Below are 25,636 nucleotides of genomic sequence, written 5' to 3'. Positions count from 1 at the left end.
GAAATATCCTCAGAGTGTTGTGCAGCCTCATTCTCTGGAGAAATTGCACAAGAAGAATGTTAGGAATATTAAGAATCTTTTTGTCAACTTGAAGTTGGACTGAAATCTTGGACAAGGACTACCAGGATTGTCTTTTAAAAAGAGAAATATCTTAAGAGTGTTGTGGAGTCTCAGATATTCAAAACTTACTTGGATTGTGATCTATGCAAGGTGGTCTGAGTGACCTCCAGAGAATTACCAGGACTGTCTTTTAAAGAAAAGAAATATCCTGAGAGTGTTGTGGAGTCTCATTCTCTGGAGAAATTGCATAGGAAAAACATTAGAAATATTAAGAATTTTTTGTTACCTTGAATTTGGACTGAAATCTTGGACAAGGACTACCAGGATTGTCTTTTACAGAAAATAAATATTCTGGGAGTGTTGTGGAGTCTCATTCTATGCAGATATTCAAACCCTGCTTGGATTGTGATCTATGCAAAAGGGTCTGAGTGACCTCCAGAGAATCACTAGGATTGGCAAGAATTACAAAGATTGTCTTTTAAAGAAGAGAAATGTCCTGAGAGTGTAGTGGAGTCTCAGATGTTCAAACCCTGCTTGCATTGTGATCTGTGCCAAGGGGTCTGAGTGCCCCCCAGATCTCCCAGCCCAGCCCTGCCGTGGTGTCTCTCCCAGCCTGCCCAGGTTTTTACCTTTTCCCTGCAGTGGGCCAGGTCTGTTTTTGTGCTCTGCACTTCCCTCTGCAGCCTCTCGTTGTCCTGCCTGAGCAGCTCCTGCTCACCCCAGGGGATGGGCCCCTGCTGCTCCTGCAGCCCTGAGGGAGGCACAGCCACTTCCAGAACCAGGTTCTTAAGACAGACAGAATTGCAGGGTTAGGCCTTCAACAAAGAAGCAGACATTTGCTCTATTCAGGTGGGTTTGAGGTGGATTTTCAGTAAGTGCAGGCTCCAAAGTTGCAGCATTCCCATCTCCCTCCCAGCCCAATCTCTGTTGTTCTTAAAAAATCCAATGTGCAAATCCCAAGTGCTTCCCTCCACTAAAATCATGGATAATAGCTGTGTGCACAAGGAGTGCACAGAGGTCAGCAACACAAAAAAAGCAATTTATGCTCTCCTTAGAGCCAAACAGAACTCAGTGTTCTATATTATGCACTAATAGCTGCAATTTAGCTCCTGTTGTACAATTCTGAAACAGCCTCTTTTCCACGTGGACATTAAATATTCCTTAATTACATGGCAAACAAGCCAAATGAGTAACTGAATTCATAACAGCAATCCCAGGACTGCTGTCTACAACCTCCTTCAGTTACAAATCCTCATTAGCTGAGAGGTTGGAGTAATTCTGTACCTTTCAAACCCAAGTTGCACTGAAAATGAGCTCCTCTGTCAATGACTGGTTTAATTGTTATAGTTGATAGGTGTAAATTAATGCATTGTCCATAAAGTTGGGGGTTTTATTGGCAAAAGGTTTCTTTTAGGGAAGAATGGAGATTTAGGAGAGGGGGACTGATCACTGCCTGTCCACGTTTAACACTTAAAATACAGCTTTTAAAAACCAGCTAAAAACAACATTATATGCAATATCCAATAATTTCAGGTACCTCCTGAGATGCCTTTACTTTTTCACTGGTGCCCTGCAGCTGTTTGTGCAGTGCCATCACTTCTTGTTCCAGACTTTCCTTCTCCTGCTGTGTCAGCTGCAGGTCGGATTTCAGCCGGGATATTTGGAGGTTGCTGCTCTGCAGAGCTTCACTCAGGCTCTGAACCTGGAAAGAGCAAAAGCACAGCTTGGCCTTTGCTGGGTCAGCATTCCCTGTGTGCATCAGGTATCCCAGGGATTTAGGATCTCTGATGGAAGGAGTGAAGTTAAAACGTTGATTTTCCCCCTTTGAAAATGTTAAATTGAGTTTATTGCTCTCCACAAGTCCCTGACAGGAAGGTGGAGCTGAAGGGGGTCAGGCTCTGCTCCCAGGGAACAAGGGACAGGACGAGGAAACAGCCTCAGGGTGTGCCAGAGGAGGTTTAGATTGGATATTAGGGAAAATTTCCTCATGGAAAGGGATTTTGAGCATTGGCACAGCTGCCCAGGGCAGTGGTGCCATCACCACCCCTGAAGGAATTTAAAAGCTGTGTGGATGTGGCACTTGGGGATACAGGTCAGTGGTGGCCTGGGCAGTGCTTGGGGAATGATTAGACTCAATCCTATAAGGATTTTCTACCCTTAAAACTCTACAATTCCAAATTATTTTCCAACTTTCTGTTCCAAGCTCGCAGCCACCCACTTTGAATAGAGCCACAATGCTGCATTCACCAGAAACATCTCCCAGCCCTGAGCATTCACTGAGATATCCTGGAAAGAGGCTTTCCCTTGAATTGTTTGTTCTTCCTGGCAGGAATTCTTCCAACTCAACCAAGCAGGGAACCACTTGATCCCATCCCTGCCTGGGGAAGGATGAGCCTGCAGCAGCACAGAGGAGCAACAGCAGAGTCTCTGCAGCACTTTAGGAATCACCAGGCAGAGGGAATTGGCAAAAGTAACTTGGCTGCAGAGAGAAAAACCCTTCCTTGTGTTTTACAAGTTTCCTTTTGTGCTTTAAGAACATCACTTGGAAAGCCCCTCAGGCAGCCATTCTCATCAGGAGGGGCCTTTCATGAGAAAAAGCACTACAGGAGACGATCAAACTGCTTTTATCAGGGTCAGACCATAAATGAGTGTTTCCTACCTTGTCCTGGGAGAGGCTGAGCTGTGCTTTCAGTGCCTGGCTCTGCTGCTCCCAGGATTTCTGCTCCTGCTCCAAGCTGCCAACTGCACTCTCCAGGCAGCTGACCTGGGCCACCTGCAATGAGATTACACAGGAATCCTCACTCAGGAATTTGCTTTTGACTCCAGTTCACTTCAAGGGTTACCCCAGACAGAGGGAGTTAATGCTAAGGAAGGAAGGAAAATGCAGGAAAGCCAAAAGCCCCTCAGCTCCCTGAATTCCCACACAATGGGATTATTATTTACAGTGAGCAGAGTGCTCTGCTCCAGTTCAGAGTTACAGTGGGTTAGAGATGCAATAGAAGTCCAAGAACACAGAACACTGTCTTCCTTGTCCTGCTGCAGGATTTATATCCAGGCCTCTCTTCCTTGCAATGTTTGGAATTTTCTACATCATCAAATTACAGTAAAGCTGTGCTCCAGAATTGAAGCTTTCCTCTCTAAAACCAGCTAGGGGGAAAAAAAAAATAAAAAAAAAACAGGCAGTGGCAACAAAGCCTTTATGTGGCTTGAGAGTGAGGGGAAAAACCATCCAGAGAAGCTTCACAGCTATAGGAATTTCAACAGCCTTTTACAGCACACAGTGATGAGGATTTTCCTTTCTTACCTTCTCAATGCATCTGTTCAGTTCCTCACTCAGGGCTTCTTTCTCTTTCTGCAGCTTTTCATTTTTAGTGATCAAACTTGCAACTTCATTCTGAAGCTCAGCAAGATCAGGACATCTGGGCAGCTGTGGGAAATAAAACCCCTCAGAGTTGCATTTTTGTGCTGTCACAGAATTTGGCATGACAAATCAGGGGATGCCCAAATGGTTTGGGATGGAAAGGACCTTTAAAGGTCATAAGCAGGGACACCTTCCACCATCCCAGGCTGCTCCAAGGTGTCCTTGGACACTTCCAGGCCCTCCCCACCCTCACAGGGAAGGATTTTTCCATAATATCCCATAGAAATCACCAAACACAGAGGGAAAACCAATCCTTTTCCCAAGTGCCCCAGTGCTTTATCCCTGCCTTTCCTCATTGCATCTCTGTAATTACACTCCACAATCCACTCCTTCCTCAATAGGCCTCAGCTGCTTTTGCTTCTTAAGAGCATTATCTGCCCTGAGCACTGAGTGTTTTACACCGTGCAGAAAATGACTTTGTGGAGCCCTAATCAGGGAACTGCCTCGTTTGAAGCCTTCATTATCTGTGTTTATTAGCATACATTTACAGCCAATTGAGCTGTGCTTGTACCGGAGATAACTGAGCTCTCCAGGAAATTATCCTCAGACCTTGTGAGACTCCCAGATCTCCAGATGGGTTTAGCAACAGGAATTCTGCCTGACAGGACGTGCTGGAAGAGCTCACTCCTTAAATGGAGCTAAAATGGGTTATATCTCCAGTTAACCAGGGGAATGTTCTCATGTGCATCCCATTTTCTCTGTCTATCCCTTAATTAGAACTTTAAATCTTTATCTTGACCAAAGCTTCCCTTTGTAGATCCACTAGTCCCAAAATCTTTTGGCAAAGTCTAAGTGAACCCAACCTTATTTGAAGAATTGTGTGTTGCACCTGGAAGCTGTTTGAAGAGGAGTTACATTCCCTTTCTTTAAAGAAATCAACTATTTCCACCTCTTCATTTTCATCCATTAAGAGACAGTGCAAATTAATGTGATAGCACTCAAATAAAATCCCAGAAGGGTTTGGGCTGGAAGGGACCTCTAAAGGCCATCAAGCTCCAATCCCTCTGGAATAAACAGGGACATTTTCCACTATCCCAGGTTGTTCCAGGGTGTCCTTGGACACTTCCAGGGATGCAGGGACAGCCACAGCTCCTCTGGGCAATGGGATGCCACACCTGCTTTGTCTTCTCCAGCTCCTGCTTGAGGATGTGGTTCTCCTGCTCCAGTAGATGAGCTTGAACCTTCATTTTGGACAAATCCATCTCCAAGGATGACACCATATTTGATGACTGCAAAAAAGGAAAGGCTCAGATTTCGATTTAGGAGACTCACAGAGCAAAGTTTGAGCAGAGGATGCTGCAGCCACTGGACAGAGCTGAGATGGCACTGGGTGAACAACATGGAAAATGCAGGGCAATATTTGGCATCACCAAGCCAGGTTTTCAAGGCAAACCTGCACATTTTTCCCTCCTGCCTTTTGGCTGCTGCTGTGTTTAAGGCAGCACTTAGCAAAGCTCAGCTTTGAAACCCCACTCCAGGACAGGGATGCCAATCCCAAAGCCCCTGAGGCCCAGCTGTCCTACCAAATGCTGTACCTCGATTTTTGAGTTTTCCAGCTCCTCTTTCAGCAGCAGCCTCTCCTTTTCCCATTCTTCCAGAGTGCACTTCCCCTCTTCCCTCTCCTTCTGCTTGAGCAGCCTTGCCAGCTGTTGGTTGAGATCCTGCACATCTGCCTGGTTTTTGGAGTTCCTCTGGCTGAGTTCTGTATTTTCAGAGTCCAGCTGTTGGTTCCTGGTCTTCAGATCAGCCACCTGAGAGGGGACAGCAGTGTTTTTACACCAGGAATGAGATTTGGGATATTTCCTTTCTATTAAAGTGATTAAGGATCTGACAAGTCTCTCTCTGACAGTGACTCCAAACAAATAATTTGTCATAATTGGCCTTAATTAGAGACCAGTCATATCTGTCACCCAACACTTGGCCATGCTGGTGTGGATTTTGAGGGTTATCCTAACAGATTACTCTAAGCAAATATTTTCCTAAGCAGTACCAAGATGGCATGGATGTTAAAGGTAATTAATCCTTTTATTTCACCCATTATAACAAGCCACACCTGAAATAAAAGTAGCAGCCACATGGATGCAACTGGCAGAATTCCTAGACCAAGCCAGCTGGGAAATGAGCAGAGGTTGAATCACAATCTCAATTTCCCGTGGGTTACTGCAGAGAATTGCACAAAAATTACAAAACAAAAGATTTAAACGTTGTTTTTCTACAAAAGTTGACTGTGGAAAGTGCTCTCAAGCCTGTGAGCTGGACAATTACAGCTTTTGTGTTATGAGCAGGTCAAGTGACCTCAAATCAATCCCAAAGTGCAATTAAACAGTTATCAAAACGTTTAAATTTATAAAATGCTGGTGTTCTGCTGCCACACACCTGCTTTTTCAGGTTGTCCACCATCTTCTGCACAGCCACTTTCTCTTTTCTCACAGCCTCTATTTTCTGCCTATGGAGAAAGGAAAGCTCATTAACACTAAAATCAATTATCAATATACATAACTGCAAGATTGCACAGGAGGACATCACTTCAAGTTGTGGCAGGGGAGGTTTGGATTGGGTATTAGGAAGGATTTCTTGGGACTGGTGGAGTCCCCATCCCTGGAGGGATTTAAAATCCATGTGGATGTGGCATTTGGGGACACAGGGCAGTGGTGGCCTCAACAGTGCTGGGTTAATGGTTGGATTTGAAGATCTTGGAGGTATTTTCCCATCTTATTGATTCCAAAAATAAGCTGTTTTTTTTTAAACACCATCATAAATGGTAATTGTGGCTATTTATTTATTGCTCAGCATCCCTGCTCTGCATCAGAAGTGCTCAACCTCTCAAGGTGCCCCAAGTGGGTCTTTCCTAGAGGGGAAGAACAATCCCAGGATCAGGGATGGTTCTGCACTTGGCAAGGACCCAACCACTGGAATAATCTGTCAGAGGAGCCTCTCCCTGCCTGTGGTGAAGCACAAACAATTGCACCAGGCCAGCTCCTAAACCCTCTGTGTGTGTTACTGGGTCACCTCAATGCCTACAGCTAAGCCCCAGCAGGCTCTGGGGATGGGCAGGACAAGCTGGGGCAGGGAAAAGGATGAGGAATAACCTGACAACCTGCTGGGTTTCCATGAAATAACCCCATTTTGGATTTCTACCCCATTTTGGATCTGTACAGCACCTAACACACAAAGGAGCTTGGAGAGAAGGGGTGAACCCATTGTGGCTGAGCAGACACAGGGTGCATTGCCCATGGAATTCTCACCTCATTTCTTCCCTGGATCCATTCAGCTCCCTCAGTTTCAGGCTGGAAGCGCTCCCCTCCTCATTTAACAAGGTCACCTCGCTTTTCAGGACGGCGTTTTCCTCGCGGAGCTTCTCGGCCTCACACCTGTGGCACAGACAGGACACAAGTGAGAACAGCTCCTGGGGGGCACCTGGAGAGGAAAGAGTCCCCCAAGTCAGAGCTACCTGTAATGCTTCAAAAACAATGCCTTGCTTTATGTATTAATGGTGGATTTATATTTTACACCAATTCAGTAGGAGCGCTCCCCAGTTTGTTCAAAAAAACTCCACAATTTTGCAACAAACTTTAAAAAAAACCCTTTTGGGGCATGTTTTTGAAGTGAGTTAAAATCTAAAGTTTCACACTATATCCTACATATCTTTCAGTCCTCAAGCTAGAAATAACAACTGAACAGCACAATATGCAGATTGCCAGGAGAGTGAGCTGTTTCCCCAGCTGGAATTCAGAATTCTGGGAACAGCACGGTTGGAAAATGTCTTTTCTGTCCTCAGGAGACTGCAAAGAAATAACTTAGCCATGGTGGGACACCTGAAAGAATAATTTCCTGCAGGAAGCTGGTGCTGAATAATTAAACCACTTGTAGCCACTTTAACCATAAAAAAAAAAGGAAATCCTTGCTGGAATATAGCAGTTAGAAAAAGTAGGTAAAACCTATGATGAGTATAATATAATGAATATATGTTTTATAACTGTATTTACCATATCCCACTCCTGAAGGGTTCCTAACTGGGAAAAGTCCCTATAATTCTCTAATATTAACCTAAACACTGAGAAAAATAGAAGCACTTTTAGCATTTCAAATCACCATAATCCTACAGCATTCACCGAAACACTGAGGCAAAAGAGGAGCAATTTCAGCCTTGTGAGCAACATTCAGCTCTAGAAGGGAACAAACTGAGTGAAGTGAATATTAGTAAGAGCTACAAAGCACTCTGGAGGTGTTACCATGGATTTTGGACACGGGGATGGCAATGGGTTTGTGCTGCAGGACAAGCTACACACGGTGACGGTGACATCCACACACAGGACAGCTGGCAGGTGCTCCAGGCACAGAGAGGAGCAAGGCACACACAGTTACTGATTCCAGTGGTCTTTGTTATCCACGACTAGAGGAGTTAGGAGTCCGTGGCAGTGTTTGCTACTCAGTTAAGGCAGAGTTAATCTAGGGTGGTTAGAGGAGCAGCCGGGGCAGCGCTGGGTTAGTGGCGAACGCCGCGGTACGTTACCTCAGCAGGTCAACCTTCTGCTGCAGCTCAGTGCACGTGCTCTGCAAGCCCTGGGTCACTGCCCTCCTCTGCTCTGGGGGACCCACAGCTTCCTCCTTCACCTGGGGGCTGGGATCCCCCATTCCTGCTTTGCCCACTTGGGTCACGGCGCTGTCGCTTTGGGGGTTCTTGCCCTGCTGGCCCATGGATGTGGTGGGATGTTCTTCCAGCTTCCCACTTGTGTCACTGGGCACATCTGGGTCTCCTTGAGCATCTTGTTCTTGGGCATCCTCCAATTCTCTAATATCTTCCAATTCTTTAATACCTTCCAATTCTTTACCTTGCATGAGGAATTCGCCGTTTTCATCTTCAAACTTGACGCTTTCCGTCTCACTCTCTTTTTGCTCACAACAAAGCCTCCTCAGCCTGCGCAGGTTCTCTTCCAGCACTCCATTTCTTTCAATTAACTGCATCACTTCAGCCTTCAGATCCTCATTTTCTACCTGAATTTCTTCTTGCAGGGACAGAAGTTCAGCCTGTGCCATGGATCTGTCTTCCAGCTCTTCCATCTTTTTCCAAAGCTGAGCTATTACACTCTTCAGGTCACTGTTTGCTGCCCCAGGAGTGTGATCCAGCAGGAGAGAGTCTTCACTCAGTTCTTCAGCCCTCTCCAGCTCCACCTGCACCTTCAAAGCATCAGAAACAAGCCCTTTATTTTTGGGAGCTATTCTGTGATTTAGCAGATGAACCTTCTGCTGTTTGACATCGTTGTGGAGCGTTTTTACCCTGGGAACTTTCTCCAGGTCTCTCTTTTTTGGCAGCAGAGGCACCCAAGAAAGGTTCTTGTCACCATCCTGGTTGCCATCAGCATCCAGAGCTGCTGGATTTCTCTGGATCCAGCACCCCTGTGCCTCAGGGTGGCCACCAGCTCTGGCTTTCACACATTCCTCCTCCAAATCCCAATCCATCTCCGACATTTCTTCCAGGTCTGTAGCATCAGCCTCCAGAGGTGGAAGGACACTGAAATCTGCTCCCACGGCCACATCTTGGCAATCACTGGGCAGCCCTTCAAAGCTGGGCTCCATTTCCTCTGGCTCTGAGCCAGGCTGGGAGCAGCTGGGGCTGGGAGGATGCAGCTCCTGCTCCGCCGCTCGCAGCCGGTGCTGCAGCCTCAGGATCTGGGCAGCCATCCTGACATTCTCCTTCACTGCCTGCTCGTGCACCTTCTGCAGGCTCTGCAGAACATCCCCATCGTCTCCCAGGGGAGCTGCACCAGGAAAAGCAGCGAGCTGGCTCCTGGCTTTTGCATACTCACTCTCCAGGAGCCTGTAATGGCTCTGCAGGGCAGCGAAGCTCCGTGTCTCCCACTGCAATTTCTGGATCTTCCCTCGTAGGTCTGAGACTTCCAAGCCCATCTCAGCCTTCTCCGTCTCTGCTCTCTCACAAATGTCTCTGTTTAAACTCTCCAGAGCAAGGAGTTTGGAATTGAGCTCTTCTTTCTCTCGCTTATACTCACTGTCCAGCCTCTCTAGCTTCTCCCTAACCAGTTTCCCATTTTGCTCCACTGTGGATATTTGTTCCTCTTTCTCCTTCAGCTCTTTTTCGTGGTCATTTTGGAGTTGGTTTATCTTCGCCATCATCTTTTCCTCCTGCTCCTGGGCAGCATTCCTCAGCTCTCTCAGCTCCTTCTCCAGCTGCTCCCTCTCACACACCAGCTTGTTCACTTCCTCCTTGAAATGTTTCTCCAGGAGATCCTTCTCCTGGCTGAGGGCACAACAAACAGCCTTCTCACTTGCCAAGCTTTCCTTCAGCTGCTCGTGGGCCTCAGCAGCCTCCTGAGCAATCTCATCCCTCTCAAACTCCCACTGGGATTTCTCCTCTCTCTGCTGCTCAGCCAGCTCCTGCAGCTCTCTCTGGTAACGTCCCTCCAGGCTCTGCAGGGTCTCTTCATACTTATTCACAAGGGTTTGTGTGTCCACAGAAAACTGAGTTTGTGCATGAGATGCTCTTCTGTTATAGTCACTTGCCATTTTTTTCCTAGACATGGTTAACATAAGATATTACTAAGCTACCTCAGAGATTAAACTGGCTTTTTAGGCTGAATAAAACAAGTTGGAAATTTACTTTTTTTAATCCACTGGCTATTGGATGGGTGTTTCTGGGAGCTGCAAGTTAAATTCGAGGCAATTTGGTGAAACTTCAAAAAGAAAAACTGCTTTGGAAAAGTGCAACAAGGCAATTTGGTGAAACTTCAAAGGGAAAAACTGCCTTGGAAAAGCGTAACAACTCATGAAATGTCCTCAGAAAAGGTTTCATGTGCAATATGTGCCCTTCAGTTCCTGTGCTCAGATTTTGGGGGGGAAATTGCTCTCATCCCCCTCACCCCAGGGTGGCTTCAGTTTCTTTTGACACTCCATGTTGGCTAAAAGCACTTCCCTGCCACCCCTTTCCTTCTTCAGCAAAGAACCCTGAAAACCCAGAGCTTATTGAGCTTTAAAGGGATTTGTGGAGCACAGGGATCCTGAGCAGAGCTCGAGTTAATCACTCCTGCTTATGCTTTAACACAACTGCTGCCTCTAGGCGAGCTAAAAATGAACCTAAAGATCTGCTTGGAAAGGTCAGAAGAGGGAAAAGCCCCTGGAGAGCAGCCCAGGGGTGTGGAACAGAGCAGAACACCTGGGATTCCCCATCGGGGAGGTGTTTCTGCCCTGGGTTCACCCACCAGGGGTGACACTCACCTTTCCTCCTCCAGCTCCTGCTGGTGCTTCCTCAGCAGCTCCTGCTGGAGCTGCTCCTTCTCCAGGAGGTGCAGCTCTGCCAGCCTCCTCAGCTGCTCCTGGAAGCCCTGCTCCAGCTGCCCCTTCTCCTGCTGCAGGCTCTGCACCGCCGCTCTCATCTCCTCCTGCACCCAGGCGCTCTTCTGGGTCAGCTCCTCCCGCTCCTGCCTGAACCCCTCACTCAGCTGCTCCACTCTGGCCCTCACTTCAGCTTCGTGCTCCTGCCTCAGCAGCTCCTGCAGGTTGGTTTTCTCCTCGTCAAAACGCAGCTGTAATTTGTTTTTCTCCTCGCTGTGTTTGCGGCTGAGCTTCTCCTGCTGCTCTCTGAGCGCTGCTGCCTCTCCCTGCAGCTCTGCTATTTGATTTTTGAGGCCAGTGATCTGCTGTTCCATGGCGTTCATCTCCTCAGCAAACTTCTGCCTCAGATCCTCCTGCTCCTTTTCCCAGTGGGCTTTTGTCTCATCCAGCTGCTTTTCATAATGGCTCACCTGCAGGAAGGAAAATGGGATGGGTTTGTTCATTTTCCACAGGATATCCTACAGGGATGTTTTCATCAATGTTTCCATCTAGTTTTGTATATTCACTCTACTGAATATTTTGATTTACACTTCAGCATCTCATATTAATTTCCCTGGAAAGAATAAATAAGTGCTCAGTTTTATTTCTTCCTGGTATCACAGAATCCCAAATTGGTTTGGGTGGGAAGGGACCTTCAAGACCACCTCATTCCAGCACTTACAGTGTCTTCAAGCTCCTGTTTGAGGTGATGCAGGTCCCTGTGGTGCTGCTCCTTCATCTGCTCAATGGCCATTTCTGCCTCTATGCTCATATTTAATGGGTTGCAGTCTTCTGAACCGAGTCCTTTGGAAAAAGTAATCAAGTAATAATTTATATAACTATAAAAACATGAATTATATATACAATACATAAATAGATATAACTCTCAACAGAATTACTTCCTCAATTCAAATTTGTTTGGCAGCTCTCAAACTCCCATCACAAACACATCCAAGAAACTGCAAACTTCAATTTCAGCTTTAAATTTGGTTCAGCAGTCACAGTCCAGATTAACATTAAACACCAAATTAGAGGTGGGGATAAATTCTCACTGGGAAGGTTTCACAGAACGACCTCCAGGATGTTATAAACACCTGCATCCCAGATCTCAGTCCTACAGGAGGGATATTTTACCTTGGTCAGGCTCAATCCCACTGGTGCCATGGCTCTTCATGTCAATGTCAAACTCCTCTGACAGGGAATTCCTCAGGGCAGGCCTGAGCACTCTGCCCTGGGCACGGAACTCCTGCAGCTCTGAGTGCAGCTCATCAATCTGGTCCTGCAGCTCCTGACAGGGAGGAAAACAAAAACAGCTGAGTGAAAAGGAGCCAAGGCTGCTGAGCATCCACCCAGTCCATTTGAGTGGGTGTCACAGACATCTTTTATGGAAAATCCTTTCCTTAGGATTTTTCCTCCTGAGAAGCTGAGAGGCCTCAGGAACAAAATGTAAACATTGATTATCTGCTGCTGTGGAATGCAACAGGTGCATCTGTGATTGGTCTCATGTGGTTGTTTCTAATTAATGGCCAATCACAGCCCAGCTGGCTTGGACAGAGTCTGAGCCACAAACCTTTGTTATCATTCTTTCCTATTCCATTCCTAGCCAGCCTTCTGATGAAATCCTTTTTTCTATTCTTTTAGCACAGTTTGAATGTAATGTATATAATAAAATAATAAATCAGCCCTCTGAAACATGGAGTCAGATCCTCATCTCTTCCCTCAACTTCAGACCCCTGTGAACACGGTCACAGGTGGGAATTACAGCAGAGAAAGAGTTGCCAATAAACACAGAACCACAGCCAAAAAGGGGGCAATGGCCTCCACTGCCAGAGGGCAGGGTTGGATGGGAGACTGGGAATTGGGAATTCCTGACTCTGATTCTGGGGAGGCCCTGGAATAGAATTCCCAGAGCAGCTGTGGCTGCCCCTGGATCCCTGGAATGTCCAAGGCCAGGCTGGACAGGGATTGGAGCAGCCTGGGACAATGGAAGGTGTCCCTGCCCATTGAACAAGATGGTTTTTAAGGTCCTTTCCAGTCCAAACCATTCTGGGATTCTCTGATGATTCTACAATCCCAAACTCTCAAAGGTGAAGGTGTAACAGGAGCTGCAGGAGCTTTCCCTTTATTCCTTCTTCCTGTGACCTTTTATTGAAAAGCAGCTTTGGTAACATTTCCAAACAGTTGGAAAATGCCTCCTCAAACACCATCTACTTGAAAAAAATCAAATCAGAAGCAGAAGATCAAATTAGGAAGGAAATCCCCTCATTACTGAATTTACCATCTGGTCCTTGCTCCTGCCTGCCAGGGGAACATCCCCAGGGTTTGTGCCAAGGGCTGTGCACTCCACTCCAGGAACAGCAGCTATTGAGGAAAACAACTCCCTGAATGGGCAAACACACAATCCTGCAGCTCTGAAAGGCCCAGGAAGTGAACCTTGAGTACTGATTTATGTCTGCCATCCTCAAAAAGAGAAAAATCAGCTGCATATTGAGAAAAATTGATTCAAATCCTATTTCTGGACAATTTTTGCTTTTTAACTGCAGCTTCCTGAGAGAGCTGCTGTGCTGTTTCCAATCCAACAGTAAAGGCAGCCCTTGAATGGAAATATTGGATGGAATATTGAATGGAATTCCTTATTGAATGGAAATAATCCTGCAGAACAGATCACAGAATCCCAGAATGGTTTGCGTTGGAAGGGATTCCAAAGCTCATCCCATTCCACCCCCTTTCCTTGGGCAGGGACACCTTCCACTGTCCCAGGCTGCTCCAAGCTCCATCCAGCCTGGCCTTGGGCACTGCCAGGGATCCAGGGGCAGCCAGAGCTGCTCTGGGCAACAGATGAGCTGGTTCCTCTGCAGATATCAGCAAGCAGATGTGTAAATAGAAAACCTGCAGGCTCAACTTAAACTCTTTCAACTACACAAGATGGAAGAGAAAGCAAACTTTCTGTTCTCAGGTTTATTTTAAAATAATGTTTCTGGTCTGAAAACCAGCAAAATGCGGATGTTTATTTCTCCTTTAAGTTCCTGGAACTCTGAATTCACAGAGCCCCATGGACCCTGGGGGCACCTCACCCCCTCAGCTCAGCCAGGGTGAAGAGATTTCCAGCCTGCCTCGTGCTGCTGCTCACAGTGAGGATGTGGCACTTGGGGACACACTTAGGGCAGGGCTTGGCAGTGCTGGGGGAATGCTTGGACTCCATCTGAGGGGGATTTTCCAGCCTAAATGGTTCTGGTGGACATAGGGGCCAGGTGTCAGCTGCACTCACCCTGCACTGCTGCTCGTACTCGCTCCTCATCTGGGCCAGCCTCTCCTCCTGCAGGAAAAACTCTGCACTGGTGGGATCCAGGTCACCAAACTGCAACACAGGAGTGGAATAGCCAGTTATCCACCCACCCACGTGCCCTGCAGCCCTGCTCAGGACAGTGTGGAGCCATCCCAAGCAGCCCTGCAGCCTGCACTCCCTCTCTCCGCTCTGGATTTTTATTTTAAATAAAGAAACTGCTTTCCTCCTAGCAGGGAATGAGTAACTTCCCTAAAAAACCTGTCTGGCATCTAGCACAGCTCTCATGCTCATTCTGATTCCAGATCACAGCTTTCTACCTTAGCATATTCACATCTCAGTGTGGTAAATAATCCCAGGCTTTAAAGAAGGCTGGAAATCCCAAGGCATGAACGTTAGACTGTGGCTGCACAAATTCAAACATCTTTGGAGAAGCTGATATTCTCAAAGTTTAATGTAATACAGCCATGAACAGCTGTTCACCTCAGTTTTCACCTAATTCCAGCAGTGATGCCATGGAAAACATCACTCCTGGAAAGGAGCTGCAAGTTGGGCCAATCCAAAACTCTGTGCTGGGGAAAAAAAATAAAAATCCCTGCAGATCTGCAAGATGATTGCTTCATTTTAAGGCTCCATGGTTTAATTAGAATAAAATTACTGCTAAGGTGGAATATCTGTATTTTCCTTAGCTGGAAGGCAGCCCATGTCACCAAGGCAGGCTACAGAGACCCCCAAAGCCTCTGGCTATCGCTAAACTGGCAGCTGTAATGTAGCAACTTACAAATGATTTAATTCTGAAACCCCACCAGGAAAAGGGGGATTTACCTTCTCAGCCAGGACATTCTCCAAGTTCCTCTGCAGCTTGCTTGCCAGACTTTCACACTCAGCCAGTTTTTCTCCTGTTTCCAAGAGCTCGTTTTCCAGGCGGCTGTTTTCCTGCAGCAAACCAAAACCCCACAACAGATCAGCACTTGGAGGAGGAAAAATCAGCAAAATAAGGGTCACTCCCAACCCAGCATGACACTATTCCAAGCTTCAGGTGATGACAGGAATTATTAATTATTATCCACACACAACCCACTCCTGCCACAGTGAACACTGAACTTTTGATAAATTATCAAAAGGTTTAACAGCAAGTCTGCTTGGCAGGGTTTGGTTGTTTTTAAAAGAGGGTTTTCAACTTGATCAGGATGTTTTATCTCCTGGCTAGTCAGCTCATCGAGAGCTGTGCACACACACACTGCACATGATGGCAGCAGAGATTTGAGATCTCTGGAGGTTGGGAATCCATGGAACAACCCACTGAGGTGCCCCAAACACCAATTCTCATGGACATGCCTCTACCTTGCTGCTTCAATGGCTTTTGGCCAGCTAGACATGGCCCACAACTCATCCTTTCAGGATTCACTCCCCCTGCCAGGGAATTCCTGATTTGGGGGAAATCCTGGCTGTGTTCACCCCTGTTACCTTCAGGGCCAGGCCCAGGCGGTCCCGGGTGTAATTCTCCTCTGTTTTCAGCTTCTCAATCTCCTGCTCCAGCTCCAGCCTCTGTTTGTTGGCCTGCTGCAGGATCTGCTCCCGCTCCCTGCGCAGCTCGTTCTTCAGGGCAGAGATCCTCTCCTTGTACTCCTCATCCAGCTTCCTGCCAGGGGGACAGCAGCCTGTTAGAGCAGGTGTGGAAACCCAGGGAATGTTTCTGTGTCTGCCCTGAGCCCCAGGCGAGCACTGACTGTGACCCTCATTCATGGAGAAAGTTTCCTGAATTCCAGAATAGACTGGAATCCACAAAAGTGTGAAATAGATTATAGAGAGCAGTGTAGGTGTATCACTGGGTGAGAAATTTAGGGTTTGGGGTTTTTAGCATGTTGTGGATGGAAGCAAGATGGAGGGCACAGGGTGTCATGCTGGGTTTCTTCTTCACGCTTCTTCTCCATGGGTTTGGGTGGCATTTTGTAATTGGGCAGAAAAGTCCCCATTGTGGGCTCTGTGGGGTCAGTTATTGGGTTAAAAGGGAAAATAATCTAGGTGTCAGCTCTTAATTGGGTGGTTTAGTCTTAAAAGACCTTGTACCAAGAGATTGCTGGCCATTTTGTGCCTTCTAATGAAAAGCTGCTGAACTCACAGCAGTGAAATAATAAACACCTGAGTCTGAACAGGAATTACTGTCCCAAGTGCCTTCAGTCCAGACCCAGAGAAACCCACAACTGGCACCCCCAGAAGGAAGAGGGTGACAAATACTGCTGGGGGTGGAGCTGGGTGGCCAGCAAGCCCCTGGCCAGGAGGAGACAATGGAGGGATGGAGGGATGCATGGAGGGATGATGCAGATGCCCCACCTGAGGTTGTACTCGTTGCGGCGCTCGATGGCCGCGTGGTGATCGTCCACCTCCGAGGCCATCAGGGATTTCAGCTTCTCTGCCTTCTCCAGGTCCGAGCGCAGCTTCTCCTTCTCCCTGGCCACCTGGTCAAACCTCTCCCTGGGCAGAGCAGAGCACAGCCAGCCTGCATTAGGTCAGCCCTCACTGCTAGCCCACAAAAAAGTGGATTTGAAACAGAAGACAAAAAGCTTGGAAAGGTCTCCAAGGGTCTCATCAACTGCATTTAGTCACTGGATTTGAACCTGTACCCAAAACAGGTCTTGGTGTCCCCACAGATCCTGAGACCCTCAGCTGTGGTCTAGTCCCCAGTTCAAATCCTGAAGTGGTTTGGGATGGAAGGGACCTTCAAGACCCTCTCATTCCACTCCCTGCCATGGCAGGGACACCTTCCACTGTCCCAGGCTGCTCCAAGCCCTGTTCAACCCGGCCTTGGGCACTGCCAGGGATCCAGGGGCAGCCACAGCTGCTCTGGGCACCCTGTGCCAGGGCCTGCCCACCCTCACAGGAATTCCCAATCTCCCATCCATCCCTGCCCTCTGGCACTGGCAGCCATTCCCTGGCTCCTGTCCCTCCATCCCTTGTCCCCAGTCCCTCTCCAGCCTCTCCTGGAGCCCCTTCAGACCCTGCCAGGGGCTCTGAGCTCTGCCTGGAGCATTCTTTCTCAATAGAGAAACCTTCACAGTGAGTCCAGCACAAAGTCAAACTGTGTTAACTTTCAAATGAAAAGCATTGGAATTTACAGTGTACAGATTTTGTACCTCACCTCCACATCTACCCCATGGCAGAACCTCTGCAAAGTCCCAAATCAGTTTGTATCAAAGGCACTGATAAACTCCACCAGCCTCTGCCCTGAGCTGTGCATTCCCTGACCATCAATGACCACCATGGACAGCAGTGACCACTCCCAGACAGGGAACAGCTTGCTGCTTCCATTCTTCATTTTAAACCACATTTTTTTGCACTCCTTGGAGGTTTCAGTGTTTTTCCCAGACAAAACAAGACAGGTGGAAGTTTCTGAGCACTCAGCAGAGAACTGAGCCTTCCAGTGCCATCCCAGAGCCCCTGGGAGCACCAGCACCCCTCAGCTGCTGCCTGGCCACCAGAGCAGGGAGCAGCACCTGCAGCCACCCCTGGGACTCACAGCAAGTGCCTGATCTCGGTTTTGAAGCTGGCCAGGGCTGCCTGGTGCACCCCATTCTTGGTGATCAGGAGCTCGTTCTCCAGCGCCAGCGTCAGCTCCGTCAGGTTCACCTTCCCATCCAAGCTGAAGTCCAGAGCCTGTGGAAACAACAAATCCTCGGGGTGGAATGAGGAGCTTCCACTCCTGCTTCCTGCAGGAGCTGGGGACATTTCTGCAGGGACTGACAGCACAGAATCAGCAGGCTCCAAGAGATCTTTGCTGGCTGATTAATCTGTCACAAACACCCTGAGGGCAATAAACCAGACATCTCTGCCACCTCCCTCCAACAGAGCTGCTGCCAGCTGTGGAGATGGGAAATGTCCTGGTTGTGCTGCAAAGTAATAGGAAATTCAGCCCAGGATTGATGAATTGCACTAATTCCCTGCAGGATCTGAGGAGACTGGACTCTGCATGGGTCAGCTGTTGTGAGGAGGTGGCTGGGGATACTCATGGCAAACAAAACCAGTTCTTGCAACAGAGGCAACACAGGGGCAGCCCTGCAGGGGAGTTTGATGGTGAGGATCCCACCTCTCAGAAAGCAAGTTATCATCAGCAGCTGCTCGGGATTTTGTAAAACCCCAGAATGGTTTGGCTGGAAGGGACATTTAAGGTCATCCAGACCCCTGCCATGGGCAGCGACACCGTCCACCATGCTAGGCTGCTCCAAGCATTGAGGAAAGGCCTTTTCTTTCCCTGAAAGTGTTCAAAACCCATGTAGATGTGGGACTTGGGGATGGGTTTTAGTATTGAATGAGGGCTGAGCTGACAGCTGGACTTTTCCAACCTAAACCCCGCAGGAGCACAAAGGAAGCACTCGTGGTGGGGCTGGAACACTGCAGACACTGGAGAAACCACCCCAGTAACACCAGCACAAAGCAATTTTACAGGGGAAAGCAACAAAGTGAAGGTGGACACCCAAACCTGGGCAAGCTGGACACCCACACCTGGGCAAGCTGGACACCCACACCAAGCTGGACACCCACACCTGGGCAAGCTGGTCCCACCCTCTCAACCAGTGCAAGGTGATGAGGGGGTTTTAAATCCTGAGCCACAGCAGGGGTTATTCCAGCCTGGCTGTTCTCTACCCACATGGATATTTAAAAGCCAGGAGAATCACACTGTTGGGAATCCAGTGATGGTCACATGAAATGATCTTCTGCCACCCACAGCTTCTAATAGGTGGACAAAGATGGATTTATTCAGGTATCTGATTTCATCCCCATCACCCTTTTACTCTCCCTAATGGAACACTGAGGACTGGGCAGGGTTTCAAGTGCTGTCCTCCACCTCAGCACAAGCAATAATTCAGGTCACCCCAGTGCTCAGAGGTTTGCAGGTACAGCTATTCAGGGAGGAAAAGGAATCAAATTGCTTCCTAACAAATGTAGGTGACCTCTTCAAGCTAGGCTGGAAATCACAGTGTATTTTCAGCATTAAAAATGATAAAATGGGATGCACCATCAAGGAAATGATTGGAAATTTCCCAGACCTCTTCTTACTAGCACTGGGAATTTTTATAGAATCATAGAATGCTTTGGGTTGGAATAGATCCTAAAGATCATCCAGTTCCATCCCCTGCCATGGGCAGGGACACCTTCCACTATTTTTATAATTAAAAATGATAAAATGGGATGCACCATAAAGGAAATGATTGGAAATTTCCCAGAACTCTCGTTACTAGCACTGGGAATTTTTATAGGATCATAGAACGGTTTGGGTTGGAACAGATCTTAAAGATCATCCAGTTGCACCCCTTGCCATGTGCAGGGACACCTTCCACTATTCCAGGCTGCTCCAAGCCCTGTCCAACTTGGCCTTGAACACTTCCAGGGATGGAACAAGCACAGCTTCTCCGTGGGAAGTTTTAAAGGGGAAAAAACCAGAGACTTCAGAAAGGAAAAAAATAACTCAGCATCCAACACACGGATTAAAAAATACACATAAAACCAGGGGTGAGATGCAGCTGGGGGTTACCTTCAGGATCTCCTGGCTGTTTTCGATGCCCTCCTGGTGCCAGCAGTCCAGGACCTCCTCCACACAGCCATAGCCCATGCCATCATCCAGGCTGGAGAAGAGGGAGAAGCCGATGGTGCTGGGCATGGCCGAGGGGGTGGTCGTGCGCCGGCCGCTCTCGTCGAAGGACTGTGGGAGAAGATGAGGATGAGCATGAGGGTGTGACAGGGCAAAGGCAGGGCCCACAGGGCTTTACCAATGGAATTTCCCTAGCACTGCTCCAGAGATTAAGGATTAAGCTCTGTTTTATCTCACTGCCAAGCAAAACCTGGCGGGAGCATCGCTGCTGACCTCAAGCAGGCACTCGGGATTTAAGATAAATCCCAGGAGAAGCAGTGTTCCAGAGCTGCCCTCACTGCTCCAGAAGGGTTTGCCACTGTTCATTTTGGGTTTGGAATGCCACTTTGCCTAAAACAGCTGCAGAGAGCACTTGTAGAGAGGTTTGGGTAGAGCCCTCAGCCTCCAGGCAAAGACAGGGAGCAGATTTCAAACTCTCAGGAAAAATGCAAAAATTGGAGTAGAGATGTGGGAGCTGCATGTCCCCAGCCTGTCCCAGGCAGTGCTTCCCCCTGCACCCAGTTTATACTGGATGTCCCATCCTGGAGGTGCTCCAGGCCAGGCTGGAGGGACTTTGGAGCACCCTGGGACAGTGCAAGGGGTTGGAATGAGATTGAAGGCTCCTTCCAACACAACCCACCCTGGAACTCTACAAGGCTCCACCACTGCACTCCACAGGTTGCCAGAGCCCTCTCCAAGCCCCAAAACTTCAAAGTGGAGCCATGTCCCCTTTGTCATGAGGGTGTTCTGTGTTTTGTCTCCCCCAAAAGAGTTTTTTCCAAGTGAGAATTTGAAATCTGCCTTTGGAGCAGGGCAGGCAGCAGCTCACGGCCACCAGCTCCTCACAGCTGCCCCTGCAGGGACAAACACCAAGGAAGAGGAGGCAGGCTGGGTGGGAACTGTTCAGGAGTTCTCCTGCTCCTTTTACCCCAGGATTCTCCTCTCACTTTCTCACCTGCATGGAGAGGTGGCGTTTCAGCTGCCGGTATGGAGTGGATGCTGAAGGGGTGAGAGATTTCCCATTTCTGAACAGGCCATAAAAGAAATCCTCTATGCTCATGGTCCCATCTTGCTCCACGTTATGGAGCACCTCCTCAAGCACCTGCAAGGAGACAGAAATCATGTAAAAGGCCAAAAAAATCTGGCACAGAGCAAACATTCTATTCACAAGGCTCCAAAAAGAGCAAAGCAAGAATTACCTGCTACATCAGCCTAACACACATTTCCATATTCTCCATGTGGAAAATTGCAGGCACACATACACCATGAAAAAAAGCGCCTGGTCATCTTGGAGCTGCTGTTTAATGAGGCAGCAAGGAAAAAAAACTCATTTCATTCTGCTCCTGAGCCACTGTGACCTCAGGAACTCAGCTCAAGGTACTGAGATGCCAAACCCTGAGCAGCTGGAAGTGACCAGGCAAAAAAAACCCTCTAAGACACTGCAAGGTTATCATAAATCTGTTTGATGCTTCAGGGCATGCTGCCTTCTCAAAAGTAGGACTGGAGATGTTCAGATTAGTCCCTCACTGTTTCTTTGTCTACAGTTTATCTTTTCCATTCTCTGCCTTAATACCCTGCAAACATTTCATTGTGGATGCTGCAAAGGAATACCTGCTCAGGAACATGTTTTGTGGAGGAAATTAATACAAGCCATGTTATCTTAAGATGCAAAAAAAATCTGAGTTTTTTAATAAAACTAAATCCTAAATTGACAAGAGACATTTTTTGTTAAAGATTTCATTTTCTCGTGGGCTCGTGCTGCAGGACAGAAACACCCACAGGCCTTCCCAAAGGCAAAAACAACCACCTATGAATATTTAACCCATATTTGCTGTCTAGCTAGAAAATTCCTAGGATTAAGGAGACACGTTTGGAATCCAAGCCATGCTTGTTAAATCCCAGATCCCCCTGTGACTGCGTGAGGAGCACGCACACCACGGCTCAGCCTGGCAGCTGCCTTCTCCTGATGGTTTGGGACCAAAATCCTCCCTGAGAACCAGCAGCTGGAGGTGGAAACCCCTTCCCAAGCAGCCAGCTGTGCTTGTGGTGGATGCCAGGAGGGATTTTGGGGCTCACACCAAACGCCAGGCAGGGCAGGGCAGGGATGGGTCGCTCACCTCGCCGGCCGCCGCCTGCAGCCCGTGCTGCTCACAGATGGACACCAGCTTCTTCCTGTTCAGGTGCCCATCCCTGGTGATGCCCAGGTGCTCACAGACCTCCTGGAGCTTCTCCTCGATCCAGTCTGGGCTCGGGGAGGCCCCAGGGGAGGCGTTGAGGTCGTCTGGGTTCCAGAAGCGCAGCTGCCCTGGAATGGGGGAGATGGATCTGCAGTGAGGAGCAGAACATCTGGGGTCTGCACCCCACAGGGAACCTGCTGCTGCTGCAGTGGGCACAGCTCCTTCCTGGCTCTGCAGACCACAAGGGATCATTTGTCTGGGTTCAGAGCCCACTCTGGGGTTTAGGATGTGGATACTGGGCCCAGCAGTGCCAGACTCCGCTCAGCTTTCACTCCCTTGTGCCACCAGGGTAAGGAACCTCATGTCCACAGAATCATGGAATTGCTGGGGTTGGAAAAACCTCTAAGACCATGGAGTCCAACAGTTCCCCAGCACAGCCAAGGCCACCATGTCCCCAAGTGCCACATCCACAGAGCTTTTCATCCCTCCCAGAGCCTGGCCAGGCACTGGGAGCCTTCCCACAGCTGGGGCTGTGGCCAGGAGGATCTTTGGGAATGTGGATGAGTCTGATGGCCAATGTGGCCAGGGAAGGGCAGCAGAGCTTCCTCATCTGCTGGCATGGATGAGAAAGGCACTCCCCTCCCTACCCTGGGCTGTTATGGGATCGAGGGAACTGCCAGGCCACCTCATGGGGGTGGAAAAGGAGCTTCAGGAGAAAAAAGTTGGGTTTCTTTGGATGGGGAAGGGGTTAGAGAGCAGCTGAAATGTGGAAGAGGTGCCGATGTAATTAAACGGAAGCAGATGCATCCCTCTGTGCCTCCAACAGCTCCATGTCCTTCCTGCCACCCTCCTGATGAAGACGATAGAACACGTTTTTGATGAAGATGGTAGAGCACTTCTTTGATGGAGATGGTAGAGCACAGGCACAGGTTGCCCAGAGAAATTTCCCACCCCTGGAAGTGTCCCAGACCAGGTTGGACAGGGCTTGGAGCACCCTGGGATAGTGGAAGGTGTCCCTGCCATGGCAGGGATGGGACTAGGTGGGTTTTAAGCTCCCTCCCAAACCACTCCAGGAATTTACAATTCTGTGACAATTAAGGAACTTTTAATGACTGGTCCCTGCTGACATCTAGTGCCCACCAGGCTCCACTACAGTCAGAGCCCCCCGGGGCAGGATGGGGGCAGGACAGGGGTCAGGGGGACCAGGAACACCCACAGTGGGATGGAGAGGGCAGAGGGGTACAGCACAGGATGTGCCCTGCCTCAACATTCACCCACAGCTTGGGGGATGCCCCAGCTGCACCTCCCCGAGCTCTGCAGCAGCCAGGCTGGGTGCTCCCCACACCCAGAGCCCCTCTGATCCCTCTTCAAAGCTGAAATGAGAACAAACAGTGAGAACAAGCAGACCCAGGAGCTGCTCTCTGCTCTTACCCTCGGCCTCGTACTCCTCGCTGCCTCGCGTCTTCCAGTGCTGGGGAGAAAACAAAAAAGGCTCCTGAGTTATTGATTGATTGCAAGGCATCCCCTGAATGACAGAGACTCTGGGATCAGCAGCCAAGGAGCTGCAGGGCTCCAGCAGGGCTGCCAGGCTTTCACCTCCCTGCAGGCTGGGCTGGGCATCCAGGGCTCTTGGATCCTGCCCTGCTCCGGCACATGCAGCTCTGTGATGGTGGGAGAGCACAGAGGGACCCAAAGCCCCACAGTGACCCAGCAGAGGGGACAGAGCAGGGCCTGGCAGGGTGCTGGGAGCAAGGGAGAGATTTGCCCTCTGAGCAAACCATGCTGCTTTTCTTTGAGGGTTGATGGTAGAAGGGATGGGGATGCAGAAAGATCATAGAGCTGGGTTATCCTTTCCTTCCAGCACTTTATTCTGTGCACACTCAGCCAAGCCCAATTCAAACCTCCTGCACTGAGGGCAGCTCTGTATCAGGAGAGAGCTGTGCTGTCAACAAGAGCTTAACAGAGGGAAAATAAACCACTCTCTGGTGGTCTTTAAACCATCCAGCTCCCTGTGGCATCATCCCATGAGCCCAGGCAGCACCAGGAGCAAAAGCACAGCATTTAAGGTGATTTCCTCATGTACTACACGTTGTCTCATCCCTGGCACCCCTGCAGCAGCCCAGGGCATTTATATTTACTCCCACCTCATGAACTTTGCTCTGGCAGTGGCAGATGTTGCTCCTGCAGTGGGACAAGTGGATCCTTCTGCCCACACGTGACTGATGGATTTGGAGTCAAAGTCACCCAGGACATAAAGAGGCTCTAAATCACCACAGAAAAGTTCAATAGCTCTCATTCAGATTACAGCTAAAAGCCATTAATCTACAACGTTGCCATGGAAACTGAATTAAGGCCCTGGACTTTTTTTAGCTCTGCTGCTGTTCCTGTTTCAGCTGCAGGACCAGGCAAGGGCCCTTCCCTGCCACAGCACCACAACGTCCCACGAGGGACAAAATGCAGGAGCTGAGGCAACAGGTGCCATTAAATCCCATCCTTGGAAGTTCTGCATAAAGAAACCCTGGCACAGGGTGCCCAGAGCAGCTGTGGCTGCCCCTGGATCCCTGGCAGTGCCCAAGGCCAGGCTGGATGAGGCTTGGAGCAGCCTGGGATGGTGGAAGGCGTCCCTGCCATGGCAGGGGTGGGATTGGGATGAACTTTAAACTCCCCTTCCAACCCAAACCATCCTGGCATTCTACAAAACCACAACAACCCCATCACCACCACCAACCCCAAGGGGCTGAACAAAGCCAGGGCGTTTTTGGGCCGGGGTGCTCGTGTGACCTCCCCTCCCTCCCTCTGTCCCTGTGTGTGCTCGGGGTCAGCCACCGCCGGGAGGGGACAAAGAGGGGCCGGGCTGGGTGGGACGTGCCCACGTCGGGCTGCCATTGTCCCCCAGCCCCAGCAGGCCCCAGCTGGCCCGGGTCAGAGCAGCGGGTGCCAGCAGTGCCTGCTCCCCGGGGAGGCGCGTGCGGGGAGCAGATGGCTCCGAGTGCATCTGCGGCCTGGGCCGTGGGCCCTGCCCACAATGAGGCAGCAGCCACCTCTGTGTCCCCCCTGCCATCTGCTCCAGCCAGCCAGAGCTTTGTTCTCCCCCGGAACATAGTGCTAATTAACATGGTGATCAGCAGCACATGCCGCGAGGTGAGCCCTGGCCCCGGTGCCGCTGATGGGGTTTGTTCTTCCCAGATCCACACACTGCAGCTCCCTGGGATGAGCAGAGACCCAAAAACAAGCTGTCAAACCCTTGCCTTTGCCAGGTGCCCTCAGCTCCAAAGCACCAGTCACACCAGCAATGCACTTTTTCTAGGAGCAGGCACTATCCTGAGCTGTTATTCACAAATCCTGGCTTCCCAGTGATGGATGTTGTTCTTTCTGGTGCTGATGGATCTTGCTCTTCCCAGATCCACACTGCAGCTCCCTGGGATGAGCAGAGACCCCCAAAAAAAGCTCTCAAATCCCCACATCTTGCTTTGCCAGTTGCCTTCAGCTCCAAAGCACCAATCACACCAGCAATGTACTTTTTCTGGGAGCAGGCACTATCTTAATCACAAATCCTGTGTTTCCAGTGCTGATGGGGTTTGTTCTTCCCAGATCCACACTGCAGCTCCCTGGGCTGAGCAGAGACCCCCAAAAAATCCCCAAACCTTGCTTTGCCAGGTGCCCTCAGCTCCAAGCACCAGCAATGCACTTTTTCTGGGAGCAGGCACTACCCTGAGCTGTTAATCACAAATCCTGGCTTTCCA

At 49.3% G+C, this 25,636-nt stretch overlaps 1 protein-coding gene across 2 annotated transcripts in view; it reads right to left on the bottom strand.

Moving 5' to 3' along the window:
• NIN (ninein) overlaps positions 1 to 25,636 on the bottom strand; it is a 65,958-nt gene that overhangs the window by 21,972 nt on the left and 18,350 nt on the right. For both annotated transcript variants that reach the window (XM_059475178.1, XM_059475177.1), the window contains exons 4-24: positions 23,325 to 23,364; positions 21,834 to 22,021; positions 20,672 to 20,818; positions 19,621 to 19,788; positions 17,608 to 17,744; positions 16,425 to 16,565; positions 15,558 to 15,732; positions 14,916 to 15,026; positions 14,076 to 14,165; positions 11,942 to 12,095; positions 11,490 to 11,611; positions 10,712 to 11,238; positions 7,995 to 10,010; positions 6,727 to 6,852; positions 5,858 to 5,927; positions 5,017 to 5,232; positions 4,597 to 4,710; positions 3,365 to 3,487; positions 2,720 to 2,833; positions 1,616 to 1,762; positions 690 to 845 (exon numbers count right to left, since the gene is read on the bottom strand). In XM_059475178.1, coding sequence (XP_059331161.1) covers positions 690 to 845; positions 1,616 to 1,762; positions 2,720 to 2,833; positions 3,365 to 3,487; positions 4,597 to 4,710; positions 5,017 to 5,232; positions 5,858 to 5,927; positions 6,727 to 6,852; positions 7,995 to 10,010; positions 10,712 to 11,238; positions 11,490 to 11,611; positions 11,942 to 12,095; positions 14,076 to 14,165; positions 14,916 to 15,026; positions 15,558 to 15,732; positions 16,425 to 16,565; positions 17,608 to 17,744; positions 19,621 to 19,788; positions 20,672 to 20,818; positions 21,834 to 22,021; positions 23,325 to 23,364 — 5,082 coding nt within the window. The remainder of the gene's footprint in view (positions 1 to 689; positions 846 to 1,615; positions 1,763 to 2,719; positions 2,834 to 3,364; positions 3,488 to 4,596; positions 4,711 to 5,016; positions 5,233 to 5,857; positions 5,928 to 6,726; positions 6,853 to 7,994; positions 10,011 to 10,711; positions 11,239 to 11,489; positions 11,612 to 11,941; positions 12,096 to 14,075; positions 14,166 to 14,915; positions 15,027 to 15,557; positions 15,733 to 16,424; positions 16,566 to 17,607; positions 17,745 to 19,620; positions 19,789 to 20,671; positions 20,819 to 21,833; positions 22,022 to 23,324; positions 23,365 to 25,636) is intronic.

Source organism: Ammospiza nelsoni, chromosome 6 (genome assembly GCF_027579445.1).
Source record: "Ammospiza nelsoni isolate bAmmNel1 chromosome 6, bAmmNel1.pri, whole genome shotgun sequence".
NCBI classification, from domain to species: Eukaryota; Metazoa; Chordata; class Aves; order Passeriformes; family Passerellidae; genus Ammospiza; species Ammospiza nelsoni.
This window is presented reverse-complemented; position numbering and strand designations above follow the sequence as displayed.